The 21,951-nt window shown below is 37.4% G+C and overlaps 3 protein-coding genes across 4 annotated transcripts; 1 reads left to right on the forward strand and 2 right to left on the reverse strand.

Annotated features, from left to right (window-relative positions):
- Window positions 1–11,182: 11,182 nt before the first annotated feature.
- Window positions 11,183–13,257, reverse strand: LOC145014230 (uncharacterized). 2 transcript variants are annotated; one of them, XM_078972607.1, is made up of 5 exons: window positions 13,120–13,257; window positions 12,579–12,684; window positions 12,059–12,494; window positions 11,705–11,868; window positions 11,183–11,591 (listed from the first exon to the last, which is right to left on the reverse strand). In XM_078972607.1, exons 2-5 carry the CDS (start codon window positions 12,669–12,671, stop codon window positions 11,424–11,426), a joined length of 861 nt encoding a protein of 286 aa, XP_078828733.1. In that variant the 5' UTR covers window positions 12,672–12,684; window positions 13,120–13,257; the 3' UTR covers window positions 11,183–11,423. The 2 variants fall into 2 exon arrangements, with proteins under 2 accessions (XP_078828733.1, XP_078828732.1); XM_078972606.1 differs by having other exon boundaries at window positions 11,954–12,494.
- Window positions 13,258–14,019: 762 nt separating this feature from the next.
- LOC145016872 (uncharacterized) lies at window positions 14,020–15,859 on the forward strand. Its single transcript, XM_078975046.1, has 3 exons — window positions 14,020–15,126; window positions 15,207–15,673; window positions 15,754–15,859. Exons 1-3 carry the CDS (start codon window positions 14,020–14,022, stop codon window positions 15,857–15,859), a joined length of 1,680 nt encoding a protein of 559 aa, XP_078831172.1.
- A 3,835-nt stretch (window positions 15,860–19,694) lies between these two features.
- ABCG10 (ABC-2 type transporter family protein) lies at window positions 19,695–21,624 on the reverse strand. Its single transcript, XM_078974345.1, has one exon. It carries the CDS (start codon window positions 21,541–21,543, stop codon window positions 19,735–19,737), a length of 1,809 nt encoding a protein of 602 aa, XP_078830471.1. The 5' UTR covers window positions 21,544–21,624; the 3' UTR covers window positions 19,695–19,734.
- Between the last annotated feature and the right edge of the window lie 327 nt (window positions 21,625–21,951).

A 21,951-nucleotide genomic window follows, 5' to 3' on the forward strand; every position in this document is an offset into this window, starting at 1 on the left:
CGACCAATATCCCATTTTGATTAACGAGATGTCCTAAGAACTGGACCTCCCGTAACCAGAAATCACACTTAAAGAATTTGGCATAAAGCCTCTTCGATCTCAATACTCTAAGAATTTCCTTCAGATGCTCCTCATGTTGCTCTCTGGATCTTGAATACACTAGAATATCGTCGATGAACACAATCACCGATCTATCCAACATCGGCTTGCATACTTGGTTCATGAGATCCATGAACAATTCTGGTGCATTGGTGAGCCCAAAAGGCATCACCACGAACACATAATGCCCACAACGAGTCCTAAATGTCGTCTTATGGATATCCTCATCCCGCACTCTCATCTGGTGATATCCAGACTTCAAGTCTATCTTGGAGAACCAAGAAGCTCCCTGAAACTGATCGAACAAATCATCGATCCTCGGTAGCGGATAACGGTCCTTGACTGTCAACTTGTTTAACTCCCTGTAATTGATGCACATCCGGTGTGAACCGTCCTTTTTCTTGACAAAAAGGATCGGCGCTCCCCACAGCTAGCTACTCGGTCGGATGAATCCCTTCCCTAACAACTCCTGAAGATATGAGGATAACTCTTGCATCTCTGGTGGTGCAAGGAGATAGGGTGCCTTGGCAATATGCACCGCCCCCGGAACCAAATCGATGCGAAACTCCACCTGCCTCTCGAGGGGCACACCCGACAACTCATTGGGGAAAACATCCGGAAACTCTCACACTATCGGAACCTCACCGACAGAACTCGGCCTTTCTGCGGCAACTCACGTATCCATCACAAAGGCTAAAAATCCTCTACAGCCCTGCTGTAGACTCTGATTCGCTCAGGCAGCCGAGCAAAATGTTGACCCACATCGGGTACCCTCTCCATATACTGTCAGCACTCTCCCACTAGGGTCTCGTATCATCATCATCTGACGCTCGCAGTCTATAACATCTCCAAATTGGCTCAGCCAATCAATGCCCACAATGACACAAACGTCCCCCATCGCAATCGGGACCAGATCTATCGGGAAATCAACACCCAAGATCTCGAGTACACATTTTCGAATCTCATCAGTAGCAAAAACCGCTCGCTCGTCATCTATAGAAACTCGTAGAGGTCGACTCAATGCCTCTTGTCGGATACTGATGTGCTGACTAAACGCTAATGACACGAAAGATCGACTCGCACCCGATTCAAATAACACCAAAGCATGTACATAATTCACAAGAAAAGTACCTAAACATATCACATATAAGCACCATATATATAAACAAAAGAATAAGCAAAAGATCACATACCAGCCACAACATCAGGTGTTGTGCGGACCTCCTCTGCGGTTAACTGGAAAGCTCTGTCGCGAGCCTTCGGCGCCTCGGCCTTCACAAGCCGACTCTCCGTAGCTCGAGTGGAAGAAGGCGCAGATCCCTGCGCTGATCCCTGAATCAACTTTAGGTACTCGGCCTTCCTATGGCCAGTCTGGTTGCAATGAAAGCAAACCATGAATCCCTTGGGGCAATCCTTGGTTATATGCCCCTCCTTGCCACATTGGTAGCAAGCACCTGTTCGAAAAACTCCATCATGTACCTTACTGCACTTCCCACAAGTATGGCCCTTTTGGCCTCCAGATCTCATATCGGCGGGCTTTACCTGCTTGGTAGTCGGCTGAGATTGCACCTGCCGCCTGTCCCTCCTCTGAGACTCGGCCTCCTCCCTGGCCTGAGTCTCTAGCTCAATCTCCCTCTTCTGAGCATTTTCCTGGAGCTCGTAAAATTTTCAGTACACCAAGTTCGCCACGAACTCCTGAATGTCCCTCCTCAGTATGCTCAAATATTGACTCATGCGTGCCTGCTCGGTAGACACGTGCTCAGGGCAAAACAACGCACTCTCATGAAACATTCGCGTGATTACCGTCATAGACTCCATCCCCTGCTTGAGGGACAGGAACTCCTGGGCCAAACATTACCTCTCCACCGGGGGAACATACTCGTCTCTGATCATAGTGGTGAACCTCTCCCAGGTCACTGCGGTGAGCTCTGCAGGAGTAAAATCTGCTGTCACAAACTTCGACCAGTCCTTCGCTCCCAAGCGAAGCTGATTCAGCATGAACCATACTCTCAAATGTTCCAGACGGGAACAAGTGTAGAAACATCCTTCAACGTCAGAGATCCACCTCATCGCGGCTATCGAATCTTGTGTCCCATCAAACTCTGGTGGCTTCGTGTTGATGAACTCTCGGTACAGCAACGCATCACCCCCTTGCGGCCTAGCAACGACGACTTCTGAGGTGGCTGCAGCAGCAGCAACCTCGGTCAGATAAGCATATCGCTCGCCAAATGTCTCAATCAGCGTGGTCTTGATAGACCCAAACATCTCCGGAATCTCTGCCCGAATGGCTGCGGCCACTTTCTCGTGGATCATCCTACGGATCTCCTCATCGCTAGTACCACTGGTACCACTGCCTCCTGGGTTGTGGTGCATCCATGATGCCTCTGAAATATGACATAAAATAATCAAAGTCTCGACCGAGATTACTCATACTCGATCAAACATTCTTACTTGTTCCTTAGCACCCTAAGGATACTTACTTGGAATGTTTACCTATCCGGTGCTTTCAGTAGTACGGGCCCAATACTACTTTCCACACCGTATCCGTATCCACACCAAGTCCTCCTCCTAGGATCCCAATTCGCAAGTACTCTATACCCTCTGAATTCAGCCTACTCTCAAGAAGACTTCTCACAAGCTACTCTCTGCTACATACATGCACTTAAAGTATCTCACAGCAACATAAACTCCTAGGCTAAGGCATCACATATCAGGCCACCCTAGTCCTAAGATATGATTTACCTAGCCTACTCTAGCACGCGTAGCATATCACATAATATCTCATAACACATAATGTAAGGGTATTTTGGGATATCACCGTTCGGGCGCTGGCTGATTGTACACACTGCTCCTTTTTGCTTTTTCTCAAAATCTTTTACTCTTCTTAGAAAAAAATTGTTTCTTTTATGAAAAAATTCTCTCAAATCCTCAGTTTGAGTTCAGATATGCCCGAAGGTGCATCCAAATCCCTCAAACCAAGGCTCTGATACCAACCTGTAACGACGTGAAAATTTAAAACAAATTTTCATTTTTCAACCATATCATATCTCATATAAATCATTTCAAAACACAAGTGTATCAGATGTTATCACGGTAAAACATATCCCAGAATATCAAATACAAAATCCTCTGTCAGTGTGTACAAATCATGCCGACGCCTTCCCGCGATCCTCACTAGTACTTGAAACACATATCACATAACACGGTAAGCATAAATGCTTAGTGAGTTCCCCAAAATACTACATACAAAACATAAGCCACTCGAGACTATAGATCTACGAGACCTTCTGGTCAATGTGTCTCAGGGGCCTTCCGGTCCTACAATCTAAGTAGACCTTCCGGTCCTACTCTATTGACCTTCCGGTCCATACCATATTGACCTTCCGGTCCATCCACTATTGACCTTCCGGTCCATACCATGTTGACATTTTGGTCCATACCATACTACTCATAACATACATAACATATACATATCACATAGAAACATATATCACATACTCGTCATAGCACATAAGACCTTCCGGTCACACATGATTACCATTCAAGGTATGGTATAGTGATAAGACTCACCTTGTATGATGTCTAGTCACTCGCGTGCTCGATATCCCCGAACTCGAAACAATGACCTAGCCCCTACTTAATTACATAAAGTAATTATCACAAATCAATAACGGCCCTTAAGGCTATACCAATCCCTTCCTTTGTTCTTTCAGAAGGCTAAAAGACCATTTTACCCCTCTAATGGTCCAAAAGTCCACATGTTGACCAAACCTTAAAAGTCAACGAAAGTAAACTGTGGGGAGTTATGATGCGCGTACTAGCTCTGTACGCGGGGCGTACTCCGTGGTTATCCAGAATCGAGGTACTCGACCCCCTACGCGGCGCGTACTGGGATTACGCCCAACATAATGCCCAATTTCATACTTTCATGATTTTTGGTCTGAATAGATTAAGACATAAGCTCATATCACAGATCCAGGCACTCTATTGTCTCTTAAGCCATAAAGTCGAAACCTTTAAGCCTTTGCATGGTTGTAAAGGTCACCAATCACTTCAAACACATATCCTCTTTCCCCATTAAGCCCTAATCTTATGCATGACTTAATCTTAACGTCAAATATTGGATTTTTATGGATCTACAACATAAAATACACTAAAATAGGGTAGATAAAGGCCTATAGCTCTACGAGAGTTTCTGGTCAATGTGTCTCAGGGGCCTTCCGGTCCCACAATCTAAGTAGACCTTTCGGTCCTACTCTGTTGACCTTCTGGTCCATACCATATTGACCTTCCGGTCCATCCACTATTGACCTTCCGGTCCATACCATGTTGACCTTTCGGTCCATACCATACTACTCATAACATACATAACATATACATAGAAACATAGAAACATAGAAACATATATCAAATACTCGTCATAGCACATAAGACATTCCGGTCACACATGATTACCATTCAAGGTAAGGTATAGTGATAAGACTCACCTTGTATGATGTCTAGTCACTCATGTGCTCGATATCCCCGAACTCGAAACAATGACCTAGCCCCTACTTAATTACATAAAGTAATTATCACAAATCAATAACGGCCCTTAAGGCTATACCAATCCCTTCCTTTGTTCTTTCAGAAGGCTAAAAGACCATTTTACCCCTCTAATGGTCCAAAAGTCCACATGTTGACCAAACCTGAAAAGTCAATGAAAGTAAACTGTGGGGAGTTATGTTGCGCGTACTAGCTCTGTACGCGGGGCGTACTCCGTGGTTATCCAGAATCGAGGTACTCGACCCCCTACGCGGCGCGTACTGGATTACGCCCAACATAATGCCTAGTTTCATACTTTCAAGATTTTTGGTCTGAATAGATTAAGATATAAGCTCATATCACATATCCAGACACCCTACTGTCTCTTAAGCCATAAAGTCGAAACCTTTAAGCCTTTGCATGGCTGTAAAGGTCACCAATCACTTCAAACACATATCCTCTTTCCCCATTAAGCCCTAATCTCATGCATGACTTAATCTTAACGTTAAATATTGGATTTTTATGGATCTACAACATAAAATACACTGAAATAGGGTATATAAAGGCTTATGGAGACCATTTATTCAACTAGTCTCCACCTTTGGGACTTGAACCCTAAAAATGCTCCTATATGAAGTTCATAACCAAAGAATGGTAAAGTTTGAAGCTTTTTACCTTTGTGAGAAGCTCCCTACTCAGTTAAGCTCAGATCTAGAAGATTGGACTCCAATCCTTCCTCTTCAAGGCCCTCTCTTCTTCTTCACAAGCACACAAAGACACTTTCAAGCTCCAAACACACACACACACAAGTTTAGAATGAAGGTTTAGCTCCTTTAGGGTTTCACTCACTGGAATGGTGGCTGGGATGGAGGCCATAACATTCCTTTTATAGTGCACAAGTCTCATTTAGGGTTTCATGACTGAGCCCAATACGCCCAACGTACACTATGGTATGCCCAGCGTACTGGGAAGCATCCGCGCCAATATCACACCCATGAGTACGCACAACGTACTCTTCAGTACGCCCAACATACTCATTTGCTACAAAATCCCTTCCATGGGCTAGTTTTGACAACTTGGAAAAGAAGAGGGATTAAATAGTTATACCTGATTTCTGGATGTTACAATTTTGGTATGATGAGAGAGATTAAATCCTTGACCAGAAAAAGATTGATAGATCTTCTCATGCAATTTATGAAAAAGTTTCAAAAAAGGTATGAATTTCTTTATTTAATTTTCTAATATTGTAAAGTAGGGACACCATAATGTAGTTTTTTAGCTACTCGAATAGAACTTATATTTGGATTAAGATTAAAAAGTACTATATTATCATTGCAGATTATGAACGATTTCATAAGTCTTGAAGAGCTTCAACCCATTGGAGACATGCCGTCAATATGTAAAAATTGAGAGAAGAAGTGTGAGAAGAATATTTGAAGCTCTGGAGCATCTGAGGTTATTAGGTGTGTATTTTTTGTAGTTCTTTAGTTTATATTCATATCTTTAAGCCGTTATTAGATGCTTAAGCTATTAAGACAAAAAAAATTGTAATGACCATGTACTATTAAAGTTTATCTTCGGGAAGATTTAGGATTTTTATGTATAGAAGGTTGATTATCAAAACAGAATATATCCACTTCCAAGAATTTATAAAAATTTATATATTTTTCAGTATAACCAACGAAAGAATGATGTTTTGCCATCAAGTTCCATTTAACATTATTTCTTACTTTCTTAGATAATATACCATCGAGGTAATGGGATACAATACCCTTCACTGGAATGAAAAACCAATCGTGGGACACTATACTTGGGAATCTTTATAGTTAGGTCAATCTTAAGATTCTTACATTTGAAGAACAAACATGTTCTAACCTTATTCCATAATACATGCTTTCTAAAAGTACAATTCTTATCTGGTTTATTTAGTTGTATAACTTTGTATTTTTTTTAATAGAAACAAGAATCGTACATGATGAAAACAAAAGTATGTGTAAAAGGGATATGAAAGTGGATGTTACCCAAAAATGGATGTTGGAAAATCCATTCCATACCCTTCACTTGCATTAACAAATACATTTTCTTTTCAAGATCCAATATAGTTGAGTCGGATGCACATGTTGTCAAAAAGGATCTTAGGTTTGGCTTATTTATTTATTTTCTTATTTATTTTTAATTTCTTTATAGGTAAATTGACATTTTCATTATTAAAATGATGTTTGTGTGAAGTAAGTACGAACAAAGAGCGTTTTTTTTTTGCAACCATCTAAAGTTTGACAAATGACCCTTTTACACTTCTTTTTTAGGGCATTTTATTTTCATTTTTTGTAAAGGGATTGCACATTAATACTAATTATTCTAACTTCTTGACAGCTCAATCTGAAGTAACCTCATATGAATTCGACATTCAAAAAGTTTTTTAACTTGCCACCAAAGGAATTTAGCATCGGTGATTTTGTCATGCTCTCTCATAAGAGAATTAGCCCTTTAAGTATACTCGGACGGTTGGATTTGATTACGGCCTGCACATTTACACAAACTATTTACTTATTATAGTTTCCAATTTCATTTTTGAAGAGTAAACTCTTCCTATATTCAAGAAATCTTGAGTTTTATGTCAACTTATTGCGACACAAAACAAGGTTTTCATTGCAACTGTTTTTTTATTATTTTATTTGTTCTTTTAGTGTATGATACAAAATTGGATGAGTTAGACCAATGTTATGAACTATCGTTGTTGGGTTTTATACTAATTGTAACCTTATTGTAACATCCGGATTTTTTACCAGGTATCTTGTAAATTTAATTTTGTGGTATTGTGAGGGGGACTCGGGGAGTTGGAGCTCAGACTCGCCGAGTAGGGACGCGGATTTGGACAATAGAGCGCGCCTGGACTCGGCGAGTCTGCGCTGTGTAATGAAACCCTAAATTTCCGGGTTTGAGGCCTATTTAAAGGGCCTTATGGCTGCCATTTGTGCTCACCCAACCCTCAGTGAGAGACCCTTGTGTTCTTGAGCGATTTGTGAAGAGAAAGGAGCATTTCTTGACCTTGTGTGTGTTATTTAGCAAGAAGAAGGAGACTCTAGGCAAGAGGAAGCAAAGGAGGTTGCTATTTCGTGGATTTGGGGCTTAGATCATCACTCTAGAGGTATGATCTCGGACTATTTTCTGTTTGGTGAAGCATTATGCAATTTAGGGCTTATGATGGTCATTTATGGGATGATTTGGTGCCCATTGGTTCCCTCCTTGAGTTGAGGTTATGGATATGGACCCATAGAGGTCCAGAGAGTCTCACTCATCAAGCTTTATGTATGACAATGGAGTCCATGACCTTGTGTTGTAGTAAATGAGTCAAAAACATCATATATGGTCATATAGAGGTTGTATGTGCATCAAGATTGTAACTTTACGTGCTAAATGAGCTTGGAGGGACTGGATCTATGGATTAATGGACTGGATCTGACCTTTAGAGCAAGATTGAGTCAGTGCATGGCACGGACTCGCCGAGTCCGAAGAACAGACTTGGCGAGTAGCATGAATGTTGCCCGACCACACAGTGAGTGGCCTCGCCGAGTTGGGGAGGGTGGACTCAGTGAGTCAAGGGGGAGTCAGAATGGACTGGTGGATTGAGTCAAACTGGACTCGCCGAGTTGTTTTGAGACTCTGCGAGTTGAGTCGTGGTGGCTCCACAACTCATGCCAGGTGGAACTCGTCGAGTTGAGTGAATGCTCGACGTGTCAAGGGAGGATTCCAGGGAAATTGGTGTATACGCCCAGACTCGCCGAGTCGCCTTGGTACTCGCCGAGTCCGGTTAGAGTTGACCGTTGACCGTTGACCAGAGTTGACCAGTGTTGACTCTTTATTGATAGTCAACCTTAGAGATATAAAGTGTTAATTAGAAGCATATAATGTTATAGGAGGATTAGAGCTCGGAGGATCGAGCACGAGGGATTTCCAGGATTCGTGAGATACCGAGATACGCGAGGTGAGTCTTCTCACTATACTTTACCTTGAGTAGGTAACCAGAGTTATGTGATAGAGTATTTGTATGCTATGTATATTATGTGTTGTACTGCATTATTTCTATGTGATTTATGTGGTGCATGACTATCAGAGCTAGAACCTGAGGGTTCACAGAGCTTGGGTGCACGGACCCACAGAGTTATAGCCTAGAGTGGCTAATATGTGTTGTATGTGGTATTTTGGGGAACTCACTAAGCCTTGTGCTTACAGTGTTGATGTTATTTGTTTCAGGTACTAGTGATGACCGCGGGAAGGCGCCGGCTTGATCCGTATACACACACGTTCGGAGCTTGATATTATGATCTTGGGATTTTGTACTGTTTTGTTGGATAATTAAAATGGTTGTTTTTATGAATATCGATGGAATTATGTTTTATAAAAATTGAAAAATTTGTTTGAAATTTTCGGTGTTACACTTATACTCCGAATTTTTTTTCATACAACGAAATTATGTTGTTTTTCCTTTTGTTTAATCCTAAAAAGAATTTAAATGAAATAGAAAAATGACAGATAATTCAACTAAGAAGACAGCATATGACATGTTAGATTCTAAAGAACATTTGACAGTTTTCATATAGGTCGCACTTGTGTTCTCCAGGTTAAAGTTTTTTGCCGACTCAAGAAAAATGAACATTTTCCTCTTGATTTAAATTGACTTATATTTGGGGATATGTATAAATTGATACTAATACCCTTAATAAATATTATGATAAACACATGACATACAAACACATTGGTATTGGCGTAACTTAAGTTAGAAAAACAAATTTACTTATAGGATTGTTGAAAAATCATTTATCTTATTTGCTAATGTCCAATGATCATCAACACCAGTCTTTTGTAACTTCATTACCTTAGAAAATTGAACAATAACATCAGGTGAGATAGGAGTGTAAACATCATGTATGTCTGGAACTAAGAAAATCAATGGTTGCAATAAAAAAAATTCAAAAGAGCTTGTAGGAAATTTTCTTTTTGAAAGGTTATTTAAAAAAAACAACAACTTGGTGCAATGAGTCAAATGTAATTTCTACAAGTGTTTGAGGATCCTCCTACACCAATCATATTATTATTATTATTATTATTATTATTATTATTATTATTATTACAAATCAATAATAAAACATTAACTCGAAGAAAATATAAAAAATTGTAATTTTTTAGAAAAAAACATGAACTTACTGTAAAATCATTAACAAATCGACTGAGAGCACTACATGCTCCAAGTGTAGCACCAATTTGTATTGCATTCATTAATACATCAACAAGAAAGAAAAAAGACAACTAACATTGGTTCCCGAACCTAAGAAAAGTATAAATTAAAAATATATAGTCTTGAAAGTACTCATATATGACAAAGAAAGTCGTCCACCTAATAAAACAAAAAACGTTGTTTACAAAGAGATCCTTCATCGATTATAGATATTCAAGCATTTCATTGTTTTTTTCAATGTTACCAATAACGCTAATTCTATTTCTGTTACTTTATTTTTAATTATTATGCTAACTTTTTATACTTTTATATGTTCTACCGCGTTTTACGCATGTCATATTCTAGTTAAGATAAGATAAAATAGTTTAACTTTTTGGAGACAGTTTCAAGGCTTTGATTTATATTTAGATGTCGTTTATAATGAATCAAACATACTGAATGCTGATAGATTTAGATGTAACCTCTAAATAAAACCATTCGGTTACCAAACAATATCAAGTTGTATGATTCACGAATTTGCACTACCATTCAAGATATAAAAAGAGTGCTATATCAATAACTAATATAATATCGAGCCATGATGAGCCACGACTTATTTCTTATAAATATAAAAGGAAATTGAATAATCTAACCTATATAAATGAGTTTTCAGTTTTTGAAAAATAATAACTTTCTCTTGAACCCTCATTACAAACTACTATTCACATCTCAAACTACTTTTCTATTTTTTTTTTTTTTTTTTTTTCAAATGCTCATTTCTAGTTTGATTTTCAAATTCCAGAGTTATTCTTTTAGCTTTTTTTCCAATCTCCATTTGAAAGAAATATTCTCATGTTGAAAGTGTTTAATATCACTGATATTCAATAAAATGTCTAGTTTTATATATTGATATTCTATATAACTCGTTTACTATTGTTTAACTTTTTGTAATTCGAAATCATTACAATTTTGGTCCCTATGTTTTGTTGATTTTTACAATGTGGTCCTTCAAAAAGTAAAGTTAATCTTTTTCGTCCTAAAAACTCTTTTGTTACGCTTCCAGTTAACTTTGACTAAATACATATAAAATATAAAATAACTACCATGCCCTTAATTTCATTTTATCATCCCACACAAAAGGCCCAACAAATTGATATATATCATTTTAGACCAACAATATCAGATGTTGTCTTTTCTTTTTGAGTTCGACAGTTTAAATCTCACCTGAGTGGACATCGTTAGAATTAAAAGCAGTTTAAAAGTAGATTAAATTTGCCATTCTTTAAGCAAAAAAAATGTTTCAAGGTTAAAGAAAACACAAGATTTTACCAAAAACAAATAACATAAACAAAATTTCGAACGTTTGACATAATAAAAAACAGAAAATTAACTAAAACATGTGTGCGTTTTCAACCATAAATTCTTAAATCCAAGTTTTCCTCGTAAAAATCCATATAAAACAATTAAGAACCAATAATTTTTTTTCTTTACGCAAAAAAAAAAAAGAAGCTTCCTATAAACACTTATCTCACCTTTATATGCAAAAATACGATGCACTTATGATTTAAAAAACCCACAAAATTATCTACAAAAGCTCCCATTCAGAATCATGAGAATCTTGAACTTGTGATTTTGTTGCATTTTCATCTGTTTTTCGGCTGAATTCTTTTTCAATATCTCCACACCAAATTGCAAGCTGCTTATACTCCTTTGTTATCTTATTTCTTGACATAAAAGCATCTTTTATGATTTTCTGATGTATACAACAAAATTGGTAAAATTTTAAATTAGAAAATTTAGTCATTAATTAATCAAGAATTTGAAAAAAAGATCATATATTTATTCTTTAGGGAAAGAAAAACATACCTTGTAAGATTTGCTTTTTCCTGACCCATAGGAGAAGGAAAAGACTTTTTCGCCCTCGACAATAACACAACTATCAACTAGTTGTTCTTTATCACTCAAATCGATAGTGTCCATGTTAAGCTCTTCAAAGTCAACCATGGAGTTATTTACTTCATGAGTAGTTTCTAGATTTATCAAGACAAAAAAATTAGTGGTTAAAAAGACAAAAAAAATAGTGTTTTGAAGAAGGCAAGATATACATATACTAACCATTAGAAAGGGCAAAATCGGAAGAAGAAGACATTGTGGAATCATTATTGTGTGTGGAAGATTCACAAGATGAGACATCATATGAAGATGCAGAGAAATAATCACCTGTTGATGAATGATATGAATTTTCCTTTTCCTCTTTATTCTCATTATTTGAATCACATTCAGATAATTCATCATTAACTAATGTTTCTTCCCCTTCAATCTTTTTCTCAATTTCCATATTCAAATTCATAATATTTTCAATACCCCAATCTGCATCTTCAAACAAAGAATCATCACTCTCTGAAGTTTTACTATAAACTATTTCTTCCTCTTCTTGAAAAGATATCTTGTCTTCATTCTCAAAATTAGGGTTAGTATCTTGTTCTTCAATAGGGATCAAAGAAGAATCAATGGTGTTTTCTTTAATGGATGAAATTGAATTTGTGTAGGTTTGAGTTTTTGGAGGAAGAATAAGGTCTTGCATAACTCCATTATAGAACTTCTTCATGCTCTCTCCAACTGTTTGCATATGGTTTTCAACGTATTTGACTGTATCCTGTAAATAATTTAAAGATTAAATGAAAAGATAATTGAAGAAATATGTTTTTCTTTTCATGTTATTTAAGAAACATAAACATACATTGTTCATAAATTCATCAACCTCTTGATATGCAGCTTCAAATCTCTGATACATAATGCTAACCCAAGTTTGACTTATGTGTTTCTTGTCCATTGAGAAAGTTGTGCTGTATTAAAGCCAAATCCCAATATAATTAACAAGATTATAAGAATTTTCATGTAAAAACCACGATTAACGTTCTACTTTTAGCTAATCAAATAGTGTCACTCAACAAGCATAATTCTTCTAGTCAATTCCATATAAAGAGATTATCTTCGTAATAAACAAAGTATCTTAAGTTTTTCACTATCAGCAGTCAACAAAAAGCACATGGAGTAACTGGAGTTCATCAACTTAGGGAAACTTATTTGTTCAATCCGATCACTGACTTTTCATGCTTCAAAAGCAACAGATACTGAACACAAACAAACCAGAGATTTTTTTTATTATGCTAAAAACGCAAAAGCAACCAGGAAATTCCCCTCAAAATTGGGTTCGAAAACGTTGCTTTCTTCGAAAATACGAAAACAAGTATTGAGACTAAACAATCAAGAAACCCTACCGGAAAAAGCAGAGAAGAAGAAGACGAAGTAGTGGAAACAGTAACCGGAGAAGTGAACTGAAGGCTGAAGCCGCCGGTGGAAGGTGGTGATCGTCGGGGTAAGAAGCTCTCTGTTGTAAGCCCTCCGCGGCAACTGGGTTTGAGACGACTTCTGTGAGAATGTATATATATACGAATAATTTAATTGCAATTTGATCCCTACATAAATAATTAATTATCGTATGGACACCTTTCTTACGAATAATAAGCATATTGGGTGGTTGTACTTTATAAGGAAAGGTTGTGATAATTTTTACAAAATTATTTTTAAGAGATATACATTACCAAAAAATAAGTAACTTTTAAGAAATGTTACAAACTCTCTTTGTACTTTATATAAGGAAACGTTCTAATGATGTTTATAAAGTTATTATAAAACCAATCAAACTTTTAGAGATATACATTACCAAAAGCGTTTACTTTTGAACACGGTTACAAAATACATTATGTAACTTTTGGAAAGTATCACAAACTCTACTTGTATGAATATTTCGTAGGCTTTCAATGAGATTTATCATGGGCCCGAGAATGATCAATTTTAGAATTACACTTATTTTAGTGGGAAATCTTCAAAAAAATCCCAAATTTTTAGGAAAAGTTACACTTTTATCCCAACATTTTTTTTGAACAAAAAAACCCAGGAAACCGGGTAAATTGAACATTTCGGCCCTATTTTACCGGTTACCTTCATTTAGCCGGTTAAATTGGCTTACGTGGCAAGGATTTGTTTACGTGGGTTTAATCGATCTCATTTACACACATAAATACACAGTACAACTTACCTCTCTCATTTCACTTCCCCCCCCCCCCCCCCCCCCCCCTCAGTAAACTAGGGTTTTTTACCCCCGTGCAGTTGAAATCATGGATGACATCCATGATTTTGATACAATAGATGTGGAGCTGGATGCGTACTTCAAAAAGAAACAAGCTTCCCGATGCAAAGACGAATTTCTCAATATTCTATGTAAAGAAGACGATTACGAGGCAGTAGATGATGCTCAAACTGAAAATGATGCTCAAACTGGAAACAATGCTCAAACTGGAATCACTAAAGAAGAATCAGATGAAGATTATCTGGAAGGTAGTAACGAGGAAGGTAGTGATGAGGAATTTGAGTATTCCACCCACAATCCAAAGGTGAAATGGAACAAAATGAGATCAATGCTTGGTGAAAGGTATGAATCCCCACATGAACTGAAATTGTGTTTGACCAACTATGATGTTAGTAAGGGTTTTCAAATCCGTTTCAAAAAATGTGATAGTGTTAGACTAGTGGCAATATGTGGAAGTGATCCAGAGAAGTGTCCATTTGTGGTTAGGGCTTCTTGGATGACTACTGAAAGGTCTTTCCAAGTCAAAAAGATGATAGACATTCATAAATGTGTTAGGAATTTTAACAATTCAAGGCTTATGGATCCTACCTGGTTAGCTAGGAAATTTGTGAAGGAGTTGATTAGGAAACCTAATTTAAAATGCAAAGAGATGCAGGTAACTATACAAAGTAAATTTCATTGCAAAATTTCATGGTCAAAGTGTTATAGATCAAGGATGAGGGCACTATCGTTAATTCATGGGAATTTGAGTGACCACTACGCAAGAGTTTGGGATTATGGGCATGAGCTACTGAGGTCCAATCCAAACAGCATAGTTAGGATTACAGTTACTGTAAACCCTGATAATACCACAACATTTCATAGATTCTACATTTGCTTTAAAGCAATAAGAGAGGGGTGGAAAAGGGCATGTCGTAGGGTAATAGGATTGGATGGTTCTTTTTTGAAGGGACAGTGTAAGGGTGAATTGTTAACTGCAATAGGTGGGGATGCCAATAATCAGGTATATCTTATAGCTTGGGCAGTTGTTGATGTAGAGAACAAGAACAACTGGAAATGGTTCCTGGATTTGGTTAATGATGATCTTGGATTGCAGGGTGGAAAGGGTGTGTGTGTAATCAGTGACCAACACAAGGTAAAGTAACTATCTCTTTATTTTTCATTATTTACAATAATGTATGGTGTTGCTAATTAACTTTTTTTTTCATGTTATAGGGTCTTGTTGAAGCTAGTAAGGATATTCTACCATATGTTGAGCACAGGCAATGTGCAAGGCATATCTATGCCAATTTCAGAAAAGTTTATAGTGGAGTGCAGTTCAGAAACATGTTTTGGGCAGCTGCAAAATCTACCACAGAAGGAGATTTCAAGTTTAATATGGAAAGGATTAGGGCAATAAGTTTTGCTGCTTATGATCATCTCATGGCAAGGGAACCAACTTCATGGTGCAGGGCTTATTTCTCTACTGGCTTAGTTTATGAGGCTGTAGAGAATGAGATTGTTGAGTGTTTCACTGCAATCATCGTAGACGCAAGAAAGAAACCTTTGCTGACTATGCTTGAAGAGATTAGGCTTTACATGATGGAAAGGGCTTTCAATATGAAACAAGAAGCTGAAAACTTGGTTGGTGAAGTTTGTCCTTCTGCGGTAACAAAGATGGAAGAATTTGGAGAAGACATTAAGTAAGTATTCTCAATTGTTTTGTTTTTACATGTTCTATCTTATGTGTTTGCATCTTATGTTCTATCTTATATGTTTGCAGAAGTTGGCATGCAGTTCCAAGTGGAGTGAATGAATATGAAGTAAGGAATGGGTTTCAGAACTATGGAGTTAACTTGAAGGAAAAAATATGTGCTTGTAGATTATGAGAACTTTCAGGAATACCTTGTGTGCATGCACAAGTGGCAATATTGTACACCAATCAAGATCCAGTTAACTTTATAAGTAGTTAGTTCAGCAAGAATAATTACAAGGCAACTTATGATCAGAATATACACCCAGTTAATGGAAGTATCTTATGGGAAGAAACAAGTTACACTAAGCCCTTTCCACCCATTGAAAGGAGGATACCAGGAAGGCCTAGTGTTAAAAGAAGAAGACATGTTTCAGAAAATCAAGACAATTACTCTCAAGTGTCAAGCAAGGGTAGAACTGTCCAGTGTAAAAATTGTCTACAAAGGGGACACAATAAAACATCATGCAAGAATCCTATAGTGGCTCTAGAACCTCAACCAAAGAAAAAAATGGACAGGCCTAAGTTGGAACCTGATTTGGTTAATTGGTCAGGAACTAAAACAGGATCTAGAGGTGGAGGAAGGGCTGGTGGAAGAGTTGGTGGAGGAAGGAGTAGAGGTGGTGGTAAGGGATCTAGTAGAAGAGGCAATAGAGGTGGTGGTAGGGGATTTAGTGAAGGAGTCCAAACAAAATATGGGGAGGGTACTTCTGAGTTTCCTAAATGTGAGCCTGAAGTTGTTGTCATTCCAAATGTTGAGAGTGAAAATGATGCAAGTCCAGATTTTCACAATCATATAAGCTTAACAATTGACAACCTAAGGAAATCTTTATACACTACAGAAGAGATCATGGACTGTCTTGGACTTAGTGAAGCAGAATTACAACAAATTGATGGTCTTGGATTGAGTGAAGCAGAAGTACAAAAAATTGAAGATGTGGATGTTGCTATGTCACAAGTATGCTTTCTTTCTCATTATTCATTTTGTGATGTTAAATCTTGCTAACTGGTCTTTTTGTTATGCTTGTTACAGGATGTTGGAATTGCTAGCCAAATAATAGTTGAAGAACTCCCTACAAATCAAGTACTTGGAGATGAGGAAAGGATGAATGGGGAGGATGGCATAGATGAGCCAGGGATGGGTGAGGTAATGATGAATGAGGAAAGGATGGATGGAGAGAGAGAAATACCTATCACACAACAATTGAATCAAGTCATAAGGACGACTACAAAGAGGAGCAAAGTGAATCAAGTCAGGAGGAGGAAGCCTTCGGAAAGGATAACAGAGATCCAGTTGCAAAAGGTGGTAGTTGTCAAGAATGGAAAGGGGATGAGTTCATCCAACCCCCTTAGTCTAGATTAGGGTGTTTCTAATCCCTACTTTTATTAAGAACATGTATAAAACTTTTGGGTTTGGGCAAATCTTGATAGCCCCTTTTGTTGATAGCCCTTTTTGTTGATAGCCCCTTTTGTTGATAGCCCATTTTGTTTACATCCATATAAACTATAGGCTTTGGGCCCCTTGATCATGTTTTTGGGCATTTACACAACTTGCCATACAACTTGTTTGGCTTTGGTTAATATTACTACATGTTCTATGATTAACAATGTTTATGTTCCATTTGGTTATATTGATTCCTTGTTTTATAGATTCCAGTTATGCATACGTTACTTGTGCTTACAATGTCTGCTTATATGGATACTAGTTATGCATGATTCCGGTCATGCATGATTCCAGTCCTCTTATGTTAAACTTGTTCTGGATTTGGTTAATATTACTACATGTTCTATTTTATTTTCCCTTTCTTTTAATTGCCTCCATAATCCTCTTATGTTAAAATTGATGTAAGGGTAAAATTGTCATTTCAGACTCTAAACCTTCAAAATCTTCCCATGAATGTGGCCATCCATTCTTGAAAGCCATACCTGTCAAGGTTGAAAGCCATATCTAGTTATGCATGATTCCGGTCATGCATGATTCCAGTCATGCATGATTCCGGTCATGCATGATTGACTCCATTATGTATTGATCCGTTTGTGTATTAAGTCCATTATTAACTTATTAAAGTCATACTTTGATTCCATTCATTGATTACAATCAACACATTTAAAGTTCATACATAAACTAGATACTTCATTCATAATCATATGAGTAACAAGATACTACATTCATAGTAAACTAACAACCCTTAGTCATAACCAAAACAAACACAACCAAAATACATTAAAACAACTTTGTATCCTACCAATCCATCAACATAACAAACAAAAACACAAAAGAAACTACAGAGACATAAAGCAATGATTTCCATCTTCCTCCTTCCACTGCTTGGTGTGCAATTGGTTGTTGTGCCATTGGTTGTTCCACAACGTCTCCAAAAAGTTCCCAGTTGGTTGTTCTTGCCCAAACTCCCCAAATATTCGATGGTTGTCCAAATTGACATTGTTGTGTAATACTAATAACAGATCTGCATACCACTGGCTTGGTAGAGGAGGATCCACCCAACGAAAGTACTTGCAATCTTTGAGTCCATTCTGGTAATTTGGGCATCCTATAAACCTTCTTCCCAGGTTTAATGGAGTCAATGAAGTCCATCTTCCTACAGGATCACCACAGTAGCACCTCTTTCTGAGACGATTCATTGAAGATGAAGAAGACTAAGAAGATATTTGTCTTGGTCCTCCACTGCTCCTGCTTCAATCATTGTCTGCTAGGGCACGAGTGAAGTTTTCCACTATATTTAGAGTTTAATACAAGGCCATTAAATGACTCACCAACCACCTCAGCAAGTCCTTGCCACATAAGCCAATTTAACCGGCTAAATGAAGGTCACCGGTAAAATAGGACCGAAATGTTCAATTTAACCGGTTTCCTGGGTTTTTTTTTGTTAAAAAAAATGTTGGGACAAAAGTGTAACTTTTCCCAAAAATTTGGAACTTTTTTGAAGATTTCCCTTATTTTAGTAATGTAAAAAACAACTATATGGTTCAAAATAAAATTGTATTGCATAAAAATTTCGATCAGTTTATGGAGTTATAAACATTGAATAACAATAACAATAGCGTAGTTTTAACGTGTTTAAACGGTTCGCTTACTTTCAATCAGTTTGGGCACTCCTTCAAATTTAGCCAAGTTTTAACGTGTTTAAACGGTTTGCCTACTTTCAATGAGATTTACCATGGGTCCGAGAATGATGAACTTTAGAATTAAAATTATTTTAGTAATGTGAAAAAGCAACTATATAGTTCAAAATAAAATTTTAATGCATAAAAGTTTCATTAGTTCATGGAGTTATAAACATTGAATAACAATAACAATAAACTATTCTAAATTCATGTAGGTTGTTTATAACAAAATTATAAATTTCATCAAACTCACAACATTTTACCCTCATATCGCAAAACTTTGAACATATTTGATCAAGATTACGACTTCGACAACCTTGGTGTACACGACCGTTGTTTGTTGCCATGTGTACCACCGACCTGATTGTTCTTTGCGTACTGGTAGGTCTTACATAAAGTGATTGTACATCTCATATGAGCTATTATCTTCCTATCAACGTAAACAATGTTTCTAAATGACATCCATATAAAATCACCACATGTACACCTTCACACACTTCATTATGTAATGTCATAAGTACTTGTTTCGGTGTGTTACATCAGATTTGGGACCGAATCTATCAAAATCCACTTGTACTTGTATAAAAACAATATTTAATTATAAAACTCGGAAAACAAACAACCCAATTTTTTGTGTTATACCACACAAAAGTGGTCATTTTTATACTACCAAAAAGAGTAATAAAATTTCATATTTTCCCAGATAAATATTGTAATATTATGATATTATTCAATCTTCGAATATTCAATCACATTAGTAGACTTATGCATATGAAAGAGAAAGAAAACGAATGCACAAATCTGAAAAAAGGTTAATACGATATTAAAAATAAATAATTCCTCTTTATACTTCCATTTATGTTAATTATACAAAAGAAAAATAAATCAATTCCTTGTTTTGTGACATCTAAACCACAAAATTACAAAACACATCAATCTATATCCAATTATAAACCCTAACATCACTCCCAAATTACTCCATTTTTGCGTCTCCTTTATGTGCTGCTGCTCCAAGAATCCATTTCCATACATTCTACACTTCCCCCCATCCATTTCCACACACATACTCATCCCTTCTTCACCTCCATACTCGTTTATCATAAAACATTCAAATGGGTACTTGAATAAACTCATATAATGCATAAAAATCCAGTATTTTGGGATGCTATCTTTCGCTATGAAGTACCCAGAAAACAGAAAGAAACATCCCATCAATCCAGAAATCACAGACGTACCCATGATGAAATTCGGCACCAGTGCACTGAAACAAGCTGTGAACGAATTCGACATCAAGATCACCATCCATACGATCAATGCAAAGTAGAAGAAACTGTTGATTTCAGTGCGTAATCCGACTAGCCAGTAGACTGGGATTGTGTAAAGAATACCGATCATTAGAAGAAACGGAAGGAAGATGAGAGTGTTTGAGATTACATACGATGAAACTCTATATGCTCCTCTTGATGTTTCCCTCATCAAGATTCGTCGTTCTTGTAAGAAAATCGGTAATCCTTCTGTCGATGAAGAAAGGAGGAATGTAAGACTGAATGCGAAGAACCCTAATCGAGCTTGTAACGCGAGTTTCCCTTTATTCGTTGACATATTTACGAAGATGGTTCCGAGGATCAAGCCAGAAAGAACAGCTTGGATGATTCTTGTAAGGAATAACTGTTTGGTTCTGAATATGTTCTTGAAGAATCTTTCACTAAGAATCGTTATTTCTTCTAAATGAGAATTCGGGTATGGAAATTCGCCATCTTTTTCAGTTTTTTCACGGATCTTGACTCGTTCTATCGGTGTTTTTGGTGTGTCGATGATCAAGGTGGTGGCGACATCAATGGCGAATTCAAGAACATTGACACGAGGTGGGATGAAATGACCGGAGACTTTGAGTCTATGTTCTAGCGACTTTAACGATCCGTTATGAAGAACGAATCCATTCGAGAGCAAAATGAGTCGATCAAGAAGCTCCAAGATTCTGAATCCGGGTTGGTGGATCGTTAACACGATTGTTTTATCTCTACTAATCGCCATTGATTTAAGAAGAGAAACAACACCAAAAGCTGAATTAGAATCGAGACCTGAAGTTGGTTCATCGATAAGAATAACCGAAGGATCATGAACTAACTCAACCCCGATTGAAACACGCCTCCTTTCACCACCCGAGATCCCATGGTTCGACCCCTCACCGATTCTTGAACTCGATACACGATCCAAACCGAGTTCGTTTATCAAAATCTTGACTCGATCAACCGCTTCTTTTCTACCACACCTTAGCCTTAAAAAAGCACTATACATGAGCGTTTCTTCAACTGTTAAAGATGGGAATAAAGCATCGTCTTGAGTGACATATCCAGCCAGTCTTCGGAACCGTTTTGTATCAATAGGAAGGTTATTGATCAAAATTTGGCCGGAAACCTGGCCGGAGGGGATATTTCCGGCGAGAATATCTAACAGAGTTGTCTTTCCGGCACCACTGGGTCCGGCGATGGCGGTGAGGACGCCTGGATGAGCTTCACATGTCACATCATTCAAGATAAACTTCGGAGGTTTCTTGAAGTAGTTTTGAAGAGAACCCCACTTGGATTCGTCATAAAGATTGGAACTTTTGTATGCAAGATTCTTGGTTTCTATCTTGTATGAAGTTTTCCGGCCATTTCCAGCCACCACCGGTGACTTTACCGGCAGCTCCATTTTGTGAATGTTTGAAAGAGGGAATGGTGGAAAGACGGGTTATTTGGGAGAGATGCAAAGAGAAAAGAAAGAGGAGATGAGCTAACACAACTAACTTATTATGTTGTATTGTTGTGTGTCTTTCCATGCAAAGTATGGTTGACTATTTTGCCTTTGAAATTAATTAAATTTGGTGAGGGTAGGGTGGAAATTTGGTCAATTATTATATAGGAAAAAGGAGACACACAGTGAGGGTGTATGTGTGTGTGGTTTTACTAGGTGAACTGCTGGTTGACCATTTGTGGGAGTGTTTGGTTTGGTTTGGTTGCTATCACCCGATATTTCCTTCTTGGGACCAAAGGCAAAATAGGCAATACCATAGATTTGAACTTTATTCCAATAACTTAGTAGCTTTTATTTAATACAAGT

Source organism: Lactuca saligna, chromosome 9 (genome assembly GCF_052625555.1).
Source record: "Lactuca saligna cultivar CGN05327 chromosome 9, ASM5262555v1, whole genome shotgun sequence".
Classification (NCBI taxonomy): domain Eukaryota; kingdom Viridiplantae; phylum Streptophyta; class Magnoliopsida; order Asterales; family Asteraceae; genus Lactuca; species Lactuca saligna.